Source organism: Gopherus evgoodei, chromosome 10 (assembly GCF_007399415.2).
Source record: "Gopherus evgoodei ecotype Sinaloan lineage chromosome 10, rGopEvg1_v1.p, whole genome shotgun sequence".
NCBI classification, from domain to species: domain Eukaryota; kingdom Metazoa; phylum Chordata; order Testudines; family Testudinidae; genus Gopherus; species Gopherus evgoodei.
The window spans coordinates 67,805,263-67,824,017 of record NC_044331.1 but is presented as its reverse complement, the minus strand read 5'-3'; the positions used below and the strand labels follow the sequence as shown (position 1 = coordinate 67,824,017).

General features: G+C 43.4%; 1 protein-coding gene and 1 long non-coding RNA gene across 2 annotated transcripts; one reads left to right on the top strand and one right to left on the bottom strand.

Annotated features, from left to right (window-relative positions):
- The first annotated feature begins 3,574 nt into the window (after positions 1-3,574).
- LOC115659175 (small nuclear ribonucleoprotein F) lies at positions 3,575-3,953 on the top strand. Its single transcript, XM_030579039.1, has one exon. It carries the CDS (start codon positions 3,653-3,655, stop codon positions 3,911-3,913), a length of 261 nt encoding a protein of 86 aa, XP_030434899.1. The 5' UTR covers positions 3,575-3,652; the 3' UTR covers positions 3,914-3,953.
- A 969-nt stretch (positions 3,954-4,922) lies between these two features.
- On the bottom strand, positions 4,923-9,697 carry LOC115659176. Its single transcript, XR_004002465.1, has 3 exons — positions 9,613-9,697; positions 6,931-6,982; positions 4,923-5,156 (listed from the first exon to the last, which is right to left on the bottom strand). It is a non-coding gene; the product is annotated as an uncharacterized LOC115659176 (long non-coding RNA).
- Positions 9,698-18,755: the final 9,058 nt, after the last annotated feature.

The window sequence follows — 18,755 nt, the reverse complement described above, 5'->3', positions numbered from 1 at the left end:
TAAGAATTTGATGTGGCATGAACAACCGAAAAGTATCCTTTTTTTTGGTAAATCTATTGTGCTCTGTGAATTGCCAGAGTTATATTGAAACTGGCTTAATTAATGTTAATTGGGAGCAGCTGAAGCTGTTGCCCTTGTAAAAGAAAAGGCCAGAGTCACAGAAGAATCCTTTAGCATCCAGCTGGTGACAACCAAGCAGGGAACTGAACTGTGGGAAACTGAACTGGGAAACTGAAGTGCATAAATATGCAGGATCCCAAGCAATGTGTTGCTTGCATGGTAATGTTTTGCAATCGTTCTGTAGATTAGGCACATGGAGACAGAAGGGCTGCAGGGCAAGAAGGTTTGAAAACCTCTCTGTAAAGTTAATACAGCTGCTCAACAAACATTTTGTTTTTTCTCTGACAACTTCAGGTTCTTCAAGAAGATCTCTCCGGTCCTCCCTCTCAGTTTCCAGTTTTCCTTCTCTTTCCATGCTCCCCTTTTTCTTTTAATTATTTTGATTTGATTTATAAATCACTACTATATACACAGAAGTGAGGAATCACTAATGCTGACTGGAGACAGATATGAGAAAAACAAATGGCAGCCTCCTGCAACTGCTTTCTCTGAGGCTAGGTCACTGCATGCCTACAGTACGCCTGCTCTTGCAGTTCAGGGCTGTTCAATGGGGGTACAAAAAGTACAGCTACCTAATGAGAGGTCAGGTTGAGGCTTCTTTGACAATCCAGAGTCTGATTCTCAGCTGGTGTAAATCCCCATAATTCCACTGATATCAATGGAGCAACGCTGATTCACACCATCTGGGGATTTGGCCCCTGGCCTATTAACTGTAATAATTTTGTACTCTTCTCAGAACATGCATCAGAATACAAAGAGAATCTTGCTTTTAAGATGAGCTATGAGACATGGAACAATCCTAGGACCAGTTCAAGGACAAAGCTATTACTCACACCAAGTAAAAAAAATCATCCCACACCTAAATACCAACCCAAAATAAACTGGCTTTTGAGAGTACCAAGACATCACCACACTTAAGCGCCTAACTCATGTGTAATGATGCCACAGATAACCTGGCCTATCTTTTAGTTGCCTGCTATTTGATTACAAAGGGATTCATTGTACCAAATTCCAGATTCCCTTCTTAATACATTATCAATGTAAAAATTGACTGGCAATATCCCTGCAGTACTTCCTGGCTACATATTTGCCTGCATAATTTCATGTATATTCTGTTCTTTTGTTTACATCATTTACTCTACAACCTAGATTCTGTCTTCCTGAAATTACCTCTATAAATAACCAAATGAAGCCAAAAATCTGACTGTCCATAGCAAAATACAAGCAATAACGGGGGCAGGGGGAGACATGGATTCCGGGCAAGATTCAGAACTGGATATTGACCACCCTTAAATTTGGGGGTATTAGAGGATTTAGTCTGGGCCTTTTCAGATTCATTTCCAATTCATGATTTAATAGACAACTAGTGGTACAGGGTTGTGGCACCCTTCTCAGTTAAGTCTAGAAACAGATTCACTTGATGCAGAGCTCAAAAATGATATGACCAGTGTCTCAAGTGACTGATTTTATCATGGTATCCTGCCAGGACAATGGCTTTGCCTCACTAGCACGAGGCCATCCGAGCAGTATGTTTAAACTATAGAATTGCTTCTTAGTGTTTTAACCCATCCAATCTAGTGCTCCAATCTAATACCAACCAGTGTTTTCTAGCATGCCACTGATTCCAGGAGGTGAAGTGTAGTGCACTAGGCGAAGGTATAAATGTAGGCTTAGTAGGTACATCTGTCTGAAGTCTGGCTGCCTGAAATAATTTAACTTCAAACTTCTCCTGAAGGCAACAAAAAACAAGTCAAATCCTCACCTTCTAAGGAACATGACCAGTGTCACTGTATGCTAATGAATGCAAACCATCAGTTAACAGTAATGGAAAATCAGGAGTGACATGACAGGCAGCAGCTTGTCAATGTACTAAAAACCTGAATTTAAATGCAGTTGGGGGATTAAAAGCACATATAGGCGGAATATATTAGAAAATGAAATATTTAATCTTGAATACTAATTATTAGAAGAATGATTTCATTTCCTTGCTATATGTACCACCGTGATATGCTTTCAAAAATGAGATGACATTAAAATTAACTTCCCTTTTCAAGTCAAATCTTTGTATATTATTATACAGGTCCTATTTGGAGGGAATTAAAAAACACAGTTATGGAGTCAGTGTAATAGCAATAAATTAGTTTATTTTTACCCCTACATATAAATGAACTAGTTAGCTCCCATACTTGGAGTATACGCACTGTAGAATAGTAAAGTGACTTAAGAACACACAGCTCCATTGCTGCTGTGCTACCAGCACTAGGGTAAATCATTGCAATGAAATGGAAATAAAATCTGAATAGGTCTATATTACAGCATGCACAGCCAACACCCTGAGTTTAGACAATATCCAGAATCAAAGAGTCAAGCCCAGACTTCATTTTATTTCTTTTATTTGCTATTATCAGAGGTTGAAATTTTCAAAGTCATCTAGGAGATTTAGACACATACTGTATTGTCCATTAAGATTAATTAAAATTATGGAAGAGGTGTCTAAATCCCCTAGACTTCTTTAGAAGTCCCAACCAGAGAGGGTTAAAGGGTACAAGTGTTCCAAAGACAGGGCTTGTTGAAGGCAAATTTCTTTTACAACTTTCCTGTTAATGATTACAGTCACAGTAGTATTTTGCATCCCTACAGAACCTTTCCTCACAGGATCACTAAGCGCTTTGCAACCATTAATAGAGTTTACCAGCCGAGCTTTTCCTGAGACTGAGGGTATGTCTACATCTAAAATTTTGCAGTGCTGGTTGTTACAGCTGTATTAGTACAGCTGTATAGGGCCAGCGCTGCAGAGTGGCCACACTTACAGCAACCAGCGCTGCAAGTGGTGTTAGATGTGGCCATACTGCAGCGCTGTTGGGCGGCTTCAAGGGGGGTTCGGGGAACGCGAGAGCAAATCGGGGAAGGAGACCAGCTTCGCCACGGTTTGCTCTCGCGTTCCCCGAACCACCCTGCAAACCGCAGGGAAGGAGACCTGCTTGTTCGGGGAACGCGAGAGCAAACCGGGCAAGGAGACCAGCTTCGCCGCGGTTTGCTCTCGCGTTCCCCGAACCACCCTGCAAACCGCAGGGAAGGAGACCTGCTTGCTCGGGGTTCGGGGAATGCGAGAGCAAACCGGGGAAGGAGACCAGCTTGATTACCAGAGGCTTCCTCAGGTATGCTGGGATACCTGCTTATTCCACGGAGGTCAAGAAAAGCGCTGGTAAGTGTCTACATTGTATTACCAGCGCTGGGTCACCAGTGCTGGATCCTCTACACCCGAGACAAAACGGGAGTACGGCCAGCGCTGCAAACAGGGAGTTGCAGCGCTGGTGATGCCCTGCAGATGTGTACACCTCCTAAGTTGCAGCGCTGTAACCCCCTCACCAGCGCTGCAACTTTGTGATGTAGACAAGCCCTTAGCTCTGAGATGTCTTTCTGTTTAAGGGCAACAACTCTGCAAACCCTCCTCTTAGACTTCGGCAGGCGCACGTGTGGCCCTGCGAGTAATTTTTGTTTTCACCGCTGCCTTGTGCCAGGCCGCATTACCATGAGCTTGCCCCTGAACCCCAAGCCCTTCCTGAACGGGCTGACGGGGAAGCTGGTGATGGTGAAGCTGAAGTGGGGGATGGAGTACAAGGGCTACCTGGTGTCTGTCGACGGCTACATGAACATGCAGCTTGCAAACACAGAAGAATACATCGATGGTGCATTGTCAGGACACCTTGGTGAAGTTTTGATAAGGTGTAACAATGTCCTGTACATCAGAGGAGTAGAAGAAGAAGAAGAAGATGGGGAAATGAGAGAATAAGTTTGTATATTTCTGGAAAATAAAGATCAGTTTTTCACAAAAAAAACAACAACAAAAAAACAAACAACCCTTGGTGCGGGAAAAGGACATTACAGAGAATATGGAAGCCATGAGGGAAAGGGGTACTTTAATAAGGCAGGTTATTTACATTACAACCCCTTACTGAGTTACAGGAAAGTGTCCAGGGAAGATGGGAAAGTAGTAGCAGGAAGCACAGTACAGAATTTGCTTCTCCTTTCCCTCTTCTAATGGTCCTAACCTTAAAAAAGAGACTTGGGCATTCTTACCTGGGGGCAAATTGTTGGTGGAGCTTTCCCTGGAACCAGGGAAGGCCACAGTGTTTGTTGCTGACTGTTGGGCTCCATTTTGAGTCATGAGCAGGGGCTTGAAAGACCTGTTATTTATGCTTTTCTACAGCATCATCTGGGGTTAGAAATGCAGCAGGGTAAGAGGGAATAGCTCAGCTACTTCCCATTGAAACTGCGTAGAGAGGTAGAGGGGGCTGATTGGCCAAGATTAGTAAGGGGTGGAACTGTGACAGGTTGCCCCTGCCGGGGGTACCACTGAGCCCACTGGTTCCACCAGTCTGGGGTCCCTTACACCACCCTGCTGAGCCAGGCCCTCAAGCCTCCTCCAGCAGGCACACCCAGCTGCAGAAAGACACAGACACAGAGATCAGCGTTGCATGGGAAGACTCAGCTCAAGAATTGTCCAGCACTTAAATGCACACCCCATCTGGCGTGTAAACCCAAAGTTGTATTGTCTTGCGCTGCACAGAAAACTGTATAGCCTAAGCTCATGAAATTCGCTCCCTCCCTCAATGTGAAGGAAAACATGCACAGTTTTTTGCTCTCCAGTTATGAATTGCACAGAGAGGAGTAGAGAAAACACAGGTATAACAGCTAGAAAGGAGAGATTTTAAGTGATTATAGGGGATAGCAAACAGATCAAAACAGGTTACTGAGCAAATAAAGCAAGCACTCAAACTAAGCTTAATATACTAAAGAAACTGGCTACAAGTAGTAATTTCTCACCCTAAATGATGTTTTAAGCAGGTTGTAGAGTTTCTTGAAGACAAACTGCTCCTGCTTACAGCTTAGAACTCCTGGTATTCCTTCCACATGTTCGACACTTCTAGTCTGGGTCCAGTACTTTCTTTCTCCGAACAGTCTTAGGTATGTTCAGCAGTCATCTTGGGCAGGAATTCCATGAAGAACTCATCCTGATTAACTCACTTTCTTGCCTTAAATAGGATTTACATATGGTGGGAATCTTTTATGGCCCAGTTTGGTTACCACTTCCTTTGTGGAAAAATACTAGCAGTCCAAGATGGAGTTCAGTACCAGGTGACATGATCACATGAATCTACAGTGTCAAAGCAGCCATAAATCCTCAGGAAGATTTCCCAGGAAGGTGGGAGATTAGCATCTTCAAAGTCCTATTGTTCTCCCTAATGGCCAATCCAGACTGATTGCATTCTGTCTGGTGGGCATTCCTTAGATGTAAACCCACTTGCAATTGTTACATAGTCAATATGGCTAAGTTTAGATACAAAAATGATACATGCATGCAAATAGGATAATCATATTCAGTAAATCATAGCCTTTCCAATGATAGCTCACAAGACCCATCTTGCACAAAACACATCTTAGTTATGCCATATTCATATCATAACAATATCTCTATGAAGAATATGGGGCGGAGTGTTACAGGAACTAGGAGACTATACAGTTGATTTCCAATCATGGAAACTTGTTCCCTTTTGGAAGTTCACTCAAACTAGGAGCAATCAGGTTAATGACCCAGCGAGGCTTAGGAGCACCCTTCAAATTGAGCCCTCGGCCCAGATGAAATGCTTATATTGGTTAGATTTCATTTTAAGGATTTTTGTCAGATGCCCCCTTGCCTTTAAAAAGTGGATTTAATAAAGGGGTGTTTATTTAATGTGACCCTAGCAATTGCAACTTTGTAAAGTACGTCAATATGTTTTTCAATGGGACCTTTAATTAAAAGTCACTTATTCTGATAGTTACAAAGGCTTCCTGGTTTCTCTCTGGAATCAGTGGCCCCTCATTTCCCATGCTACAATCACAATGTGACACTGACTCAGGTGATGGGTCCTACAGACGTCAGTGGCATTATTGTCAGAAGGGGCTGTCATAAACAGATAGTTAAGGGTTAAAGTCTGCTTTACCTGTAAAGGGTTAAGAAGCTCAGTAAACCTGGCTGACACCTGACCAGAGGACCAATAAGGGAACAAGATACTTTCAAATCTTGGTGGAGGGAAGTCTTTGTTTGTGCTCTTTGTTTTGGGTATTGTTCGCTCTTGGGACTAAGAGAGACCGGACGTCAATCCAGGCTCTCCAAATCTTTCTAAACCAGTCTCTCGTGTTTCAAAATTGTAAGTAACAGCCAGGCAAGGCAGATTAGTTTTATTTTTGTTTTCTCAACTTGTAAATGTCCTTTTTTTGCTGAGAGGATTTCACCTCTGTTTGCTGTAACTTTGAACTTAAGGCTAGAGGGGTTCCTCTGGGATATACAAATTTGATTACCCTGTAAAGTATTTTCCATCCTAATTTTACAGAAATAATTTTTACCTTTCTTCTTTAATTAAAAGCTTTATTTTTAAGAACCTAATTAATTTTTCCTTGTTTTAAGATCCAAGGGGATTGGATCTGGACTCACCAGGGATTGGTGGGGGAAAAGAAGGGGGATGGTTAATTTCTCCTTGTTTTAAGATCCAAGGGGTTTGGATCTGTGTTCACCAGGGAATTGGTAAAGTCCCTCAAGGCCACCCAGGGAGGGGAGAGTTTTGGGGGGACAGGAAGTGTTCCAAACACTAACTTCTGGATGGTGGCAGTGTACCAGATCTAAGCTAGTAATTAAGCTTAAAAGTGTCCATGCAGGTCCCCACATTTGTACCCTAAAGTTCAGAGTGGGGAAGGAACCTTGACATGAGCCTATACAGAACTTGGGTTTAGAGCTTCCTCTGCAGGCCAAGCAGTCTTATTACTCACAGTGGAGTTGCTCGAAGAAGCCATTTTAGAGGAGGGAAGTTAATTCAGACTCCTGCTGAAGGAAAACAAACAGAAAGAACCATTCATAGAGTGAACATAGCATAGAGGAAAGTGATTCTTCTTTGGGAAAGCATGTGCTTGCGTACGATAACCCAATATTTGCCAAGCCTCATGAATGTGACATTGTAAATACAGTGTGTCAGTACAATGGCTTTAATTAAGGAAAAAATTTTGAAGAGGGAAAAAGACATAATTCCTTTCTAGCAATAAAGCTAGTTTTCCGAGGCATTATCTTTCTGCGTAGCTTGTGGATTTGGAGTTATTGAATATAATTACTGGCTTGGGAAAACACTTTTAATAGACTGGGTCTGTGTGATCCCAACTAATCTGTCTTTTTAAGCACCTCTGTGCACTCCAGCACCAAAAAATACGGTTCTAGGACCGTAACTATCACTAGTCAGGCTGGAGACTTGCGTTTAAACTGCTTTAAGGATATTGTGCCAGGCTAGCAAACCCTGAAAAATCACCGTGGTGGGGTCCTGTGGTGTTGTCTGCAGGGCTTTAAGGTTCACTTTATTCCTTTCTAATTAGTCATTTCCCAAGCACTTTAAAATATTCAGAATTGTTGCTTTTATTGTTATTACATTTGAGCAAATCTAGGCCCCGACACAGCAAATTTTACTCAGGCCAGTAATTCACAATTTCTGGAGTAGGCCTATGGACTTTAATGGAACTATTCAGGTGAATAAAGATTACTCGTGAATAGATGTTTGTGGATTGGCCTGCTACTCAGTTGCGCAGAAAAAGCCACAGGATTATTGTCAGCAATGACTATTTCCCACCCATGGTTCTGTGGCTGTGGAGATGTAAGAATCCTGACTGTTAATATGCTCAAGGAAAGTGGAGGCTACAAGGAGACGGGTTAAACTGGACAGGACTATGCTATGTCACCTCTGTAGGCACAATCCCTGCCTGAGCTCCCTGGACTGCATGGGACCGGTCCCCCGCTCACTATCCCTTTGAATGGCACAGCCTTCTTACACCCCTACCGTATCCTTTTGAGATAAGCCAGTTCCACAGACTAGAGCCAACTGCGTGGAGTGGAGTGGGAAAGGTAATGGCACTGCCTTTTCCCTGCCCACTTTCAGGTGGTTTGTGCCTTAGGACAGCTAGGGGGAGCAGTCTCTGCACACTTGTGCTGCTGGCACCCACCCCTGCACACAAAAGCTGGAGCCAGAAACAACCTGGCCCATTCTGTTCCATGCCAGATATTAAAGCATGGATCAGCACAAGATATTAGTGTGGAAGTAAATGTACTATTCCAACTATTTTGCTTTGCAGGTGCTGGGCCTTCATTCTTGCTATTGCTTAGCAGAGGTTATGTTTTATTTCCTTCAGCCTGGTTGTGGTTGTCAATACCATCTCAGCAGCTAACACTCTGCTGTCATCTTCTACTAAAAGTGCTCTTTCCTTTCTAGGGAGACACATGAAGAGTCACAGCAAATGAGCAAGTTTAATGAGCAGATTCATCCTGGCCTTGGAACAAGAGTGCAAGGAAACGCTTCTTCCTGGCCACGGGGTTGGGGGGTGGGAGACAAGGCAAAGGTTAGGGACTGATCCTTGCTTACACAAGGCATTTGAGGCAGTGTTTAAGGCACTGGACTGGGAATCAGAAGACTTGAGATCTATACCATGATTGTGGGCAAGTCACTTACCTCTGTTGTGCCTTGGTTTCCCTATCTTTATAATGGGCATAATACTGTTAGCTTCCTTTGTAAAGTGCTTTAAATTTACAAAGGAAAAATGCTATACAAGAGCTAGCTTTTGTCAGCAGAGCTGGTTGGGATTTTTTTTAAATCAAAGAATGCTGCTTTCTTGAAAGTTTCAGAGGTCCAGGATGGAATTTCTGGAGAGAGACCCCAGCGAGTAGACTACGCACCTCAGGGAGACCCAGGGTTCAAGTCCCTGCACCCAATTAGGCAGAATAGGAACTTGACCCTGGGCCTCCTACCTGCCAGGAAAGTGCCCTAACTACTGGGCTATCGGATAGTTGGGGACAAAGAGAGAGAGAGAGAGAATGAGTGTGTGTGGGTGGAGAGGGTTTTGTTTTTTTTGCAAAAGAGAAATACTGTTTTCTGGTCAGCCCAATTTTTAATATTTGCAGAGTAGGCTCATTGAAGCCAGTGGGACTAATTTGCATCAATGAGCATGACCTAAACGTACCAGGCTAAGTTCCCTATGTGCAGGGCCATCGAGAGTGGGCTTGGGCCATGGTGAAAAAAATTTTTTAGGCCTCCCCGAGCAAGGGCGGAGCGGCTAAACAGGGCTGACAAAGCCAGGGAAGCCAGGCGGTGGGCCCCCTTCTGGACTGCCAGAACCCAGTAACTTGTACGGCTTCCCCCCAACACACACACCCCTCGGCCCTGCCTAAGTGGCTAAAAGAATAAGAATAGTATTAAGAATAAAAGGCTAGCATCTCTCACCTTATTTTCTATATTAAATAACTCATTTATCTGACCTACCTTTCCTTTATTTCTTGTTATTCGCATCATAGTAGGATAGTGGGACCCATTGTGCTGGGCAGCACAGACAGCTTCTGCCCCAAAGTGCTACAAGCTAAATAGACAAATCAAACAAAGAATGGGAGGAGAAACAGAGGAACAGAGCGATTAAGTGACTCACCCACATTTTACACAGTGGGCCAGTGGCAGGACTTGCATCTCTGATCAGTGCTCTATCCTCTGGCACCTGCAAGAAAAGCCTTCACTCTGTGCTTTGTCTTAGGTTATTGATTTAAATGTCTCTCCCCAAGGAGCCCATGTGGTTTATAGTGTTGTGCTGTTTATAAAGTTCTTGTTTTAAGGCTTCCATTTAATACCTCTGTTATTCTAGCTGTTATAGCTGTTTGTGCAGCTATAAAAAGAGTTATCCTCTGGTTGCCTGACTGCTCCAGTAGGCTGGGAATGTGAGGCATCGGCTGCAGAGTGGCTCGCTGGGTTGCCAGGGAGTTTATAACTTGCTTACTTGCAGACAGAACAAGTAATTTAAAGTTGCAGGTACTAATGTGCTAAATTCTCTTCACACCTTGTGCAGCTGGGGCATTCAGCTGTATGGTTAAGCTTTGATACGGTAACCAGACAGCAAGTGTGAAAAATCGGGATGGGGGTGGAGGGTAATAGGAGCCTATATAAGGCCATGTCTACATCTAAAATTTTGCAGCGCTGGTTGTTACAGCTGTATTAGTACAGCTGTATAGGGCCAGCGCTGCAGAGTGGCCACACTTACAGCAACCAGCGCTGCAAGTGGTGTTAGATGTGGCCACACTGCAGCGCTGTTGGGCGGCTTCAAGGGGGGTTCCGGGACGAGAGAGCAAACCGGGAAAGGAAACCAGCTTCCCCGCGGTTTGCTCTCTCGGTCCCGGAGCCAGCCAGCAAACCGCAGGGAAGGAGACCTGCTTGCTCGGGGTTCCGGGACCGAGAGAGCAAACCGGGAACGCCGCGGTTTGCTCTCTCGGTCCCGGAGCCAGCCAGCAAACCGCAGGGAAGGAGACCTGCTTGCTCGGGGTTCCGGGACCGAGAGAGCAAACCGGGAACGCCGCGGTTTGCTCTCTCGGTCCCGGAGCCAGCCAGCAAACCGCAGGGAAGGAGACCTGCTTGCTCGGGGTTCCGGGACCGAGAGAGCAAACCGCGGCGAAGCTGGTTTCCTTTCCCGGTTTGCTCTCTCGGTCCCGGAACCCCGAGCAAGCAGGTCTCCTTCCCTGCGGTTTGCTGGGTGGCTCCGGGACCGAGAGAGCAAACCGCGGCGTTCCCGGTTTGCTCTCTCGGTCCCGGAACCCCGAGCAAGCAGGTCTCCTTCCCTGCGGTTTGCTGGGTGGCTCCGGGAACGCGAGAGCAAACCGCGGCGAAGCTGGTTTCCTTTCCCGGTTTGCTCTCTCGGTCCCGGAACCCCGAGCAAGCAGGTCTCCTTCCCTGCGGTTTGCTGGGTGGCTCCGGGACCGAGAGAGCAAACCGGGAAAGGAAACCAGCTTGATTACCAGAGGCTTCCTCCTTCCACGGAGGTCAAGAAAAGCGCTGGTAACTGTCTACATTGGATTACCAGCGCTGGATCACCAGCGCTGGATCCTCTACACCCGAGACAAAACGGGAGTACGGCCAGCGCTGCAAACAGGGAGTTGCAGCGCTGGTGGTGCCCTGCAGATGTGTACACCTTCAAAGTTGCAGCGCTGTAACTCCCTCACCAGCGCTGCAACTTTCTGATGTAGACAAGCCCTAAGAAAAAGACCCAAAAATCAGGACTGTCCCTATAAAATCAGGACACCTGGTCCTCCTAGGCTCTGAGGCTATGACTACATTGCAGTTAGACACCGTGTAGGCTCCTAGAGCCCAGGCTCCAGCCTGAGCTCGCATGTCTGCACTGTAATTGAACAGCCCCTTAGCCTGAGCCCTGTGAGCCCAAGGCAGCTAGCACAGCCAGATGTGGGTGTCTAACTGCAGCCTAGACATACCCCTACAGAGCTTGGGAACTTGTGGTTTAGTTCAACAAATTCCAAAGGGAACACCACAGAGCTGACCTTTTCCTTGTCCCATGTTTTTTGCCCAGGGGTCTTTGTCTACTTCCTGCCCCACTCAACGAGCCGGGAGGACCCCGTCTTACCTTAGGAGCCTTCAGGCCACGGTAGCCTGAAGCTCTGTTTCTTTCTTTCTTCAATTATCTCTCACAGGTCTTTGGGAGGTAAAAGGGTTTGGGCAGACCATAGGTTGCTACTTACTACCTTAAGTCCTTATAAGGAGAGGGATTGGCCTTGCATTGTCTTCAGTGCAGTCAGGCTCAGCCTGCAGAGTTCTAAGTCTGACATCTTCCATGACATTACAACTGGGCAGTTTGTAACGTGTGTAACAAACACAGAGCAACATAATCATGTAGGGGCAGAAACAGGAAATTGTCCCATCATGTCTGGAACAGCTTGATGATGACTCTGCCACATTGATCCTACAGGCTTATCGTCATATTACCCATTTAAACATTGAGTGGCTATTGTTTGTTATCACACTGTAAAACCAAGGCTAAGAAAGCCTGTAGTTATATGGTTACAGTACATCAGGTATCGCTGTTATACCGTGTAGTACTACAGCTTGGAGGAATGACAAAAGATTTGGTTTAAATGTCTGCTTCAGGTCTTAAATTGCTGGGTAACCAAAGTTGTCCATAATTCTCTTACCAAGTAAGAGTAAACTTTCCTGAATTAAATGTAGTGTCTTATTCCTGCTGCATTTTAAACATCATAACATTTTGATCCTGACAGATTGAATAAATGCATGACACAGACCACACAGTCAGATCTTTCGTGAACTCTTCGCAGCTATTATTTCAGTTTCCAATTTCATATGAACTATGCTGAATCTGAATGCTTCCCCAAGATTAGATAGTTATTGATGCACAATTAAAATTTACATTTAGACCAGACATGCTTTATTTAATAAGTTGAGGAGAAGAGGAAAGGAAACAAAGCTTGGCATGTTGGCTGAAGTCAAAATTAGCAGCTGGATCACGAATAAGTCTGCAAAAAGCAGCATACCTTTTATTGAGGCATATTTATACTATTTACAAATAAAAAGAGGCTCCAAGTTCCAGGATCCTTGACCATGAAATCCCTGGTCTGGTCCTGAATGAAATTAGGGACCAAGAGTGTCTGATTATATCTACTCAGAACATTTTTTGGGGAATGGATATTGGAGCCAGATCTGAATTTGATGGCTGGTTTGTCCAATTAGACCTAACTCTGGATTCAAACACTCCCAATTGTAAAGGTGCTTGAAATCTGAGTTTGGATTTTGCATCTTGATCCTCTCTCTACTGACAGCCATGTGTCACAGATACCAAAGTATGTTTGGGCCTGTTCCCAAGAGTGTCCAGTATAGAGAACAGAACGTATTGAAGAGCCGGTTAGGACATTCTACCATAGCCCAAACATGTGTGTCATGGAATGATTGACAATTTGCCATCTATGTCTATTGAAGTATTTTTAATACCGCATTAATCTGCACACATCATCATTTACATACATAAAAATGGAAGTGTCACCTTACTTCTCACCAAAGACGTAGTAGCAATTCACATTGGTTTGGGAAAATATGCTACAGTTCTTTACTAACAGATGAAGTATTACACACACAGAGGCAATAAAACTAAGCCAGCATTGCCAAAAGAGAGGAACTACATTTAGTAATGGGTCTCCCAGTTACGTGTGTGAATTAGCTAGATTCTGTTCTATTGAAATATTTACTCAGCTGAAGATTGATTAGGAATGGTTGATGAAAACTGTGACGGTAATATCCATACTAGAAGTACATACACAGGCTCTGTAGTTGCCTTACCTGTCTGTCAGAATGGCTTTGTAGGCTGCTCAGATGGCCCTTTCTCTAGCAAGTCACTTTATCCCCTCAGAGGCTCTTCATGCCCAAGCTGTAGGCCCCAATTAAACAAAGAACTGAAGTGCATGTTTAATCAGGGCCCTGGTTCACCAATAAAGGATAGTGACAGGTTTCAAGGCCCTTTGAATAAAACTTAGTGATTTTTTTTTTTCCAGACAATCTTTCCTCTGTGCCAGGACTAAAACACTGTTACAGTGTACCCTATGTATGACCTCAGCTCATGGCATTAAGTGCCAAAAAAAAAAGTAAAAAGAAGGCATTCCTGAACTGCAGGTGAAAAGAAAACACATGTTCAAAGGCATTTTTGGCGGCCAGGAGAAACTTCTGCCTTGCTCGTGGGTGCATAGGAAATCCACAGATTATTTTCTGATGTCAAAGACTGTGTGCAGCCCTCAGGCATGCCCTATGCAGGCAACCCTGTATCAGAAATATGCACCAGAGACAATCCACACGCTCAATATACTCACAATGACATTGCTAAAGACACCGGGCACTAACTGATGAACAAATGCAATAACCAAAAGGGATATCTTTGATACTGGCAGACGAGGTGCCAGCTCATGCCAAAGCTCCAGGCCTCACTGAACACTTACAAATGCACAGCTGGAAGCCAGTCTTGCTGACCTGTGTGTTAGCATTATCAAAATAGATCTTATCAATTTAACATCTAAGAATGTGTTTCCTGTTTAGACTTTAAAAATGCTTGTAGGATGCTTCATGTATTGATCTCACTTGTAACCTTTATCGCCCCTGGTGTAAGTTCTATTGAGCATTTGCATTGTAAAACACTGTAAGTATGTAACTTACCAAACAGGGAAAGTAATATTAATTAAGGTAAAGGTCTTGTCCTGCATACAAGATGGCCCATTAACAGCAAAAAAGGTACTGTGTATTATCAAAGGAGAAACCTATGCATGGACATATACCATCAGTTTGGACTTGGTTTCTCCTTGTAAGGTATTTTTAGTCCCTCCACTCCAATCTCTTTTATGCTGTCTGGATTCTGAGGGTACATCTACACTGCAATTAGACAACTGCAACTGGCCCATGCCAGCTGACTAGAGCTTGAAGGGATTGGGCTGCAGGGGCTTGTATATTGCAGTGTAGATGTGCTGGCTTCGGGATTGGTCCTGCTTTGAGCAGGGGGTTGGACTAAACGACCTCTTGAGGTCCCTTCCAACCCTAATATTCTGATTCTGTGGGACCCTCCCACTTTATAAGGTCCTACAGCCTGGGCTCCATCCCAAGCCCAGATGTCTACATTGAGCCCCGTGAGCCCAAGTAGGTGACCAGACAGCAAGTGTGAAACATCGGGACAAGGGGTGGGGGGTAATAGGCGCCTATGTAAGAAAAAGCCCCAAATATTGGGACTATCCTTATAAAATCAGGACATCTGGTGACCCTACGCCCAAGTCATATGGCACGGGCCAGCTGTAGGTTTTAACTGCAATGTAGACATACTCCGAGAGGCAAAGATTCCTAAACATGAACAAAGAGCTCTAGCTCCATGCTGCTTGGTATGGGTTATCCCTGAAAGACATTTTGAATTAACAGATTACTACACCTCTGTCACCTTTTGAATTATAGACTCATTTGTGTATGTATGCTTGCTTGCTTTAACTTGTAAATAACTCATTTATTTTTCCTCGTTAATAAACCTTTATATAGTTTATTACAGGACTGGCTACAAGCATTGTCTTTGGTGAGAGATTCTAAGGTACAAATTGACCTGAGGTATGCAACAGAAATATTTTGCAACCTGACAATGTTGTGATCTTTGGTATAAGTGACCATTTAGCGCTATGTACAGCTTGCCTAGGTAGCAAGACAGACTGGAGCGCCCAAGCGGGACGTCTGTGACTCCACTGTACAACTGTCACAGTGATCCAGGAGTTCACATTTGTTACTGGGTTGGTGAAATCTAAACTATAGAACACACTGCCAGTTTGGGGCATCTGTCCTGGTCTTTGCCAGTCTGCCCTCCCGGTCATGAACCACACCAGACAGCTTGATAATATATCTCCTTTGTCACAGCCAAGTGACCTCCCTCCACAGGAGACGTTCACTGATGTTTGGGAACTTCTCAGACCTGGTGGAGCTGGGCTCTGTAGAATAGCCTATGCACAAATACATACATTGTTCATTTTTGTTCTGCAAAAGACCAAAATTGTGTAGAGCATAGCAATGGCCAAGTGCACCTATTGGAGGTGATTTAGGCACTGGACCCTTTGGGAGTTGAACCAGCCCCCAGTGGAAACATTTCTTCAGTATAGGTGGGGCATACTCACTTCACCATCTCTGCAGCCAGTCAGCTGCATAAAACCAGCTGCTGGTTGTACCAACTCCTTCACTGCATACAGACAGCTCTGTGTCGCAATTAAGGACTCTTCTTCTTCCCACTCCTTTTGGGGTGATATGTGCCTCAGGTGTACAGAATAAGCAGTCCCCAAACTCCTCCAAATTTGTCCATGGGCCATGGAACTGGAGCACAAAGTGGGCCAGAAGGCTCTTTGCACCCCTCCCCAATCCTCATGCACCTGTGTAAAAAGCCAGGGATAGACTGGCCCAACAGATCAGGGAACTATGGGAGAGCTAAAGTTGGGACACATTGTAGTGTCTCTAGAATCCAAGATGTGGAAATCATATTTTGAGCTTAGGTAGAGTCCTTTCCCCCTTTCTCTAAATATTGAGAGCCTTGGTGGATTTTCATGACAGGCTGGAATTTGTGCTATGGGGTGTGGTTAACCAGTTTTATAACACCTTTGTGACTAATTCTTAATGTCAATGGGTCTGCTTACTTAAGTAGGAAATCTTTGTGTGTGTGCGGGTTGCAGAAATGGATCCACAAAATTTTCATCTTCAGAGTCCTTTACAAATACTACCCAGATCCCAAAAGACTCCTATATCCTTAGTACGCATTATCCCCATTTTGAGAAGCTGAACCCAGGAGAGGGAATTGGTGTTAGCACTGGGATTAGAAGTCAGGGGTCCTTGCTTTTGAGTCCTTTCGTAAACATCACCAGATTGTGTCTCTCTTTAAAAAAAAAGATGTTTAAATTAGATTGAGATAAAAAGAGTAAATCACACAATTATTCTTAAAGATAGCCTTTTTTTATTTTAAAATTCTGCATCTGAAAACACAGTATGACAGAAAGCATTTATATACAACCGCAGTGTTTTTGGTATAATACAGTATTTAATACATACATTTCTTTTTCTGCAAAAAAATTTGCTTTGTCAGACAAAAAACCAAACTCCCATAGACAAAGAATACTGCTAAGGCACATTGTTTTTCTGCTAAATGAAAGACAAAAGGGTGCAAAAATGGGTAGTGCAATAATTGCTGAAAATCACATTCTACTACAAGAAAAGCATTCTGACTTCTGAACTTTGATTACCAGTCAATTTAAGACATTTTAATATCTCATAAAATACTCCTTTAAATAAATAGCAAAATATCTACATCTTTCAGTGTGTGCCATTTGAATTTCCAATTTTTTTAAACTTCACTGTATATACATGTTTTTTTAATCAATAGATTACAAAATATTTCTGTACAGTTTTATGCATATTATGATCTATAACAAAATAGTTATTTCTGAAAACTATATCACTACCAGTCTCTGAGGGAACGTTAATAACTTATTATGGAGTACGTTAGCCAATATAAAAAATCCAAATCAATAGAACAAAAACAAAAAGACAAAGTTGGAAAAAGAATTTCATTAGTTCAAATTAATTTGTGTGTGTCATACACCATATTTGCCATGTAAACTCTTTTCTGTGGTCTTTGGGTTGTACCACTATCAGAAGAAAAGAAGAAGATTCTCAACCTGCGGCCAATGGGCCACGTGCGGCCCAATCAGCACCCAGCTGCTGCCTATGTGACATCCTCAGGGCCGTACAGGTTGTACTGGATGTGGCCCACAATGTTAAATAGGTTGAGAATCATATTCTGGGCCCTTAAAAGCACTACCAGCCTGCTGGGAATATTGAGACTGTTCTCTGTGCCAATGAAGCGAAGAGTTAAAAAGAAAAGTGCCTGAATCTGATCCAAAGACCAGAATGGGCCATGTTTTTAATAGTATTTAGGCATCTAAAGATGTGTATTGGTGCCTATGGGAATTTTAAAAGCCATGGGAGTTAGTTACCCATCTACATCTTTAGAGCCTAAATACCTTTAAAAATCTAGCCCTAAATGTCAGAAGTTCTTCTGATTTTTAATCTTTATTGAATTACATAAAGTCACCAGGACAGATTCTTTCCCTAGTTAATCTAGTGTAAAGCCGAGAGGAACGCCAATGAAGTCCCACTGGAGCGAGTGGAGTTACTCCAGGATCACACTGGTGTAACTGAGACCAAATCTACACCACTATACTTTGAACACACACACAAAGTCATGATGTTAGTATTTTGTAGGTAATTAGACAACCCAGTTTAGCTAAAATATGTTGCAAAAGAGAATTCTCATAATTTGCTAAGGGTTATAGGCACATTCAAGTCTTCCTTTTGCCCAAAGGGAAGGTCATTTTTTTTCTGGAAGACTGCATTTGTAAGCAATTCCAATTGTATTTGTGAAGTGTCTGCTGACAGCTACACAGCTCTGAGTTGCAACAGAAATCTCAAGGTGCCTTTTATTAGGTTGACAACAGACTGAGAGAAAGAGACAACATCTAACTTTCCACTACAGTTTAAGGCCACATTTAGACAAAGGAGGAAAGTAAGGCTTTTTAAATTGGGCAATTCATAGGACATCACAATGAGAACATACACTTAGACATTCAAAATGATATGATCTGCTCCAGGAAATCTAAACCAAGATCCAATTTTTGACCCTTAGGGGTGGGCCTTTTCTGTAGGTAAACACGAGGAAAAAAAACTGCAGTTGACTTTCTCCTCCAGAATATTCCCAGCAAACTGAAGGTGCCCTTCTTACAAGAGGCATTATTATCTTCTCAGTCAAGGGTGTTAATTACAACAGAACCAAAGACAAGTAAGTCATTACAATGTACAAATGCAGCGCAATGATCCGTGCAGAAAATTGTTACTCTGTTATCAGAGGCACCTGTACAATATCTTGCTGTTTATTTGGCAAGGTTACAAGTAATACTTTCAAGTTGTAACAAAATTGCGAGATAATTTGCATAGATTGTACATTCAGCTCAAGGAGATTTCTGGTACCTTTTTTGTTGTTGTTGTCAGGTAAACTTGGTTGCAGACATAGTGAGGTAGCAGCTGTGATAGCACCCATGGGCAAAAGAAGGTAACCAAAGATGAAGCAAACAGTGAACTATACACTATTGTTGGTATAAGAGAACCAAATTAACAGGGCTCCTGCAGTATTACAGCATCACAATTCATTATAGAAAACACCACATGTAACTGAAAATAGCC

What these genes read in the sequence shown, in the direction of transcription:
- LOC115659175 (XM_030579039.1), top strand. Translation starts at nt 3,653, where the DNA reads ATGAGCTTGCCCCTGAACCCCAAGCCCTTCCTGAACGGGCTGACGGGG.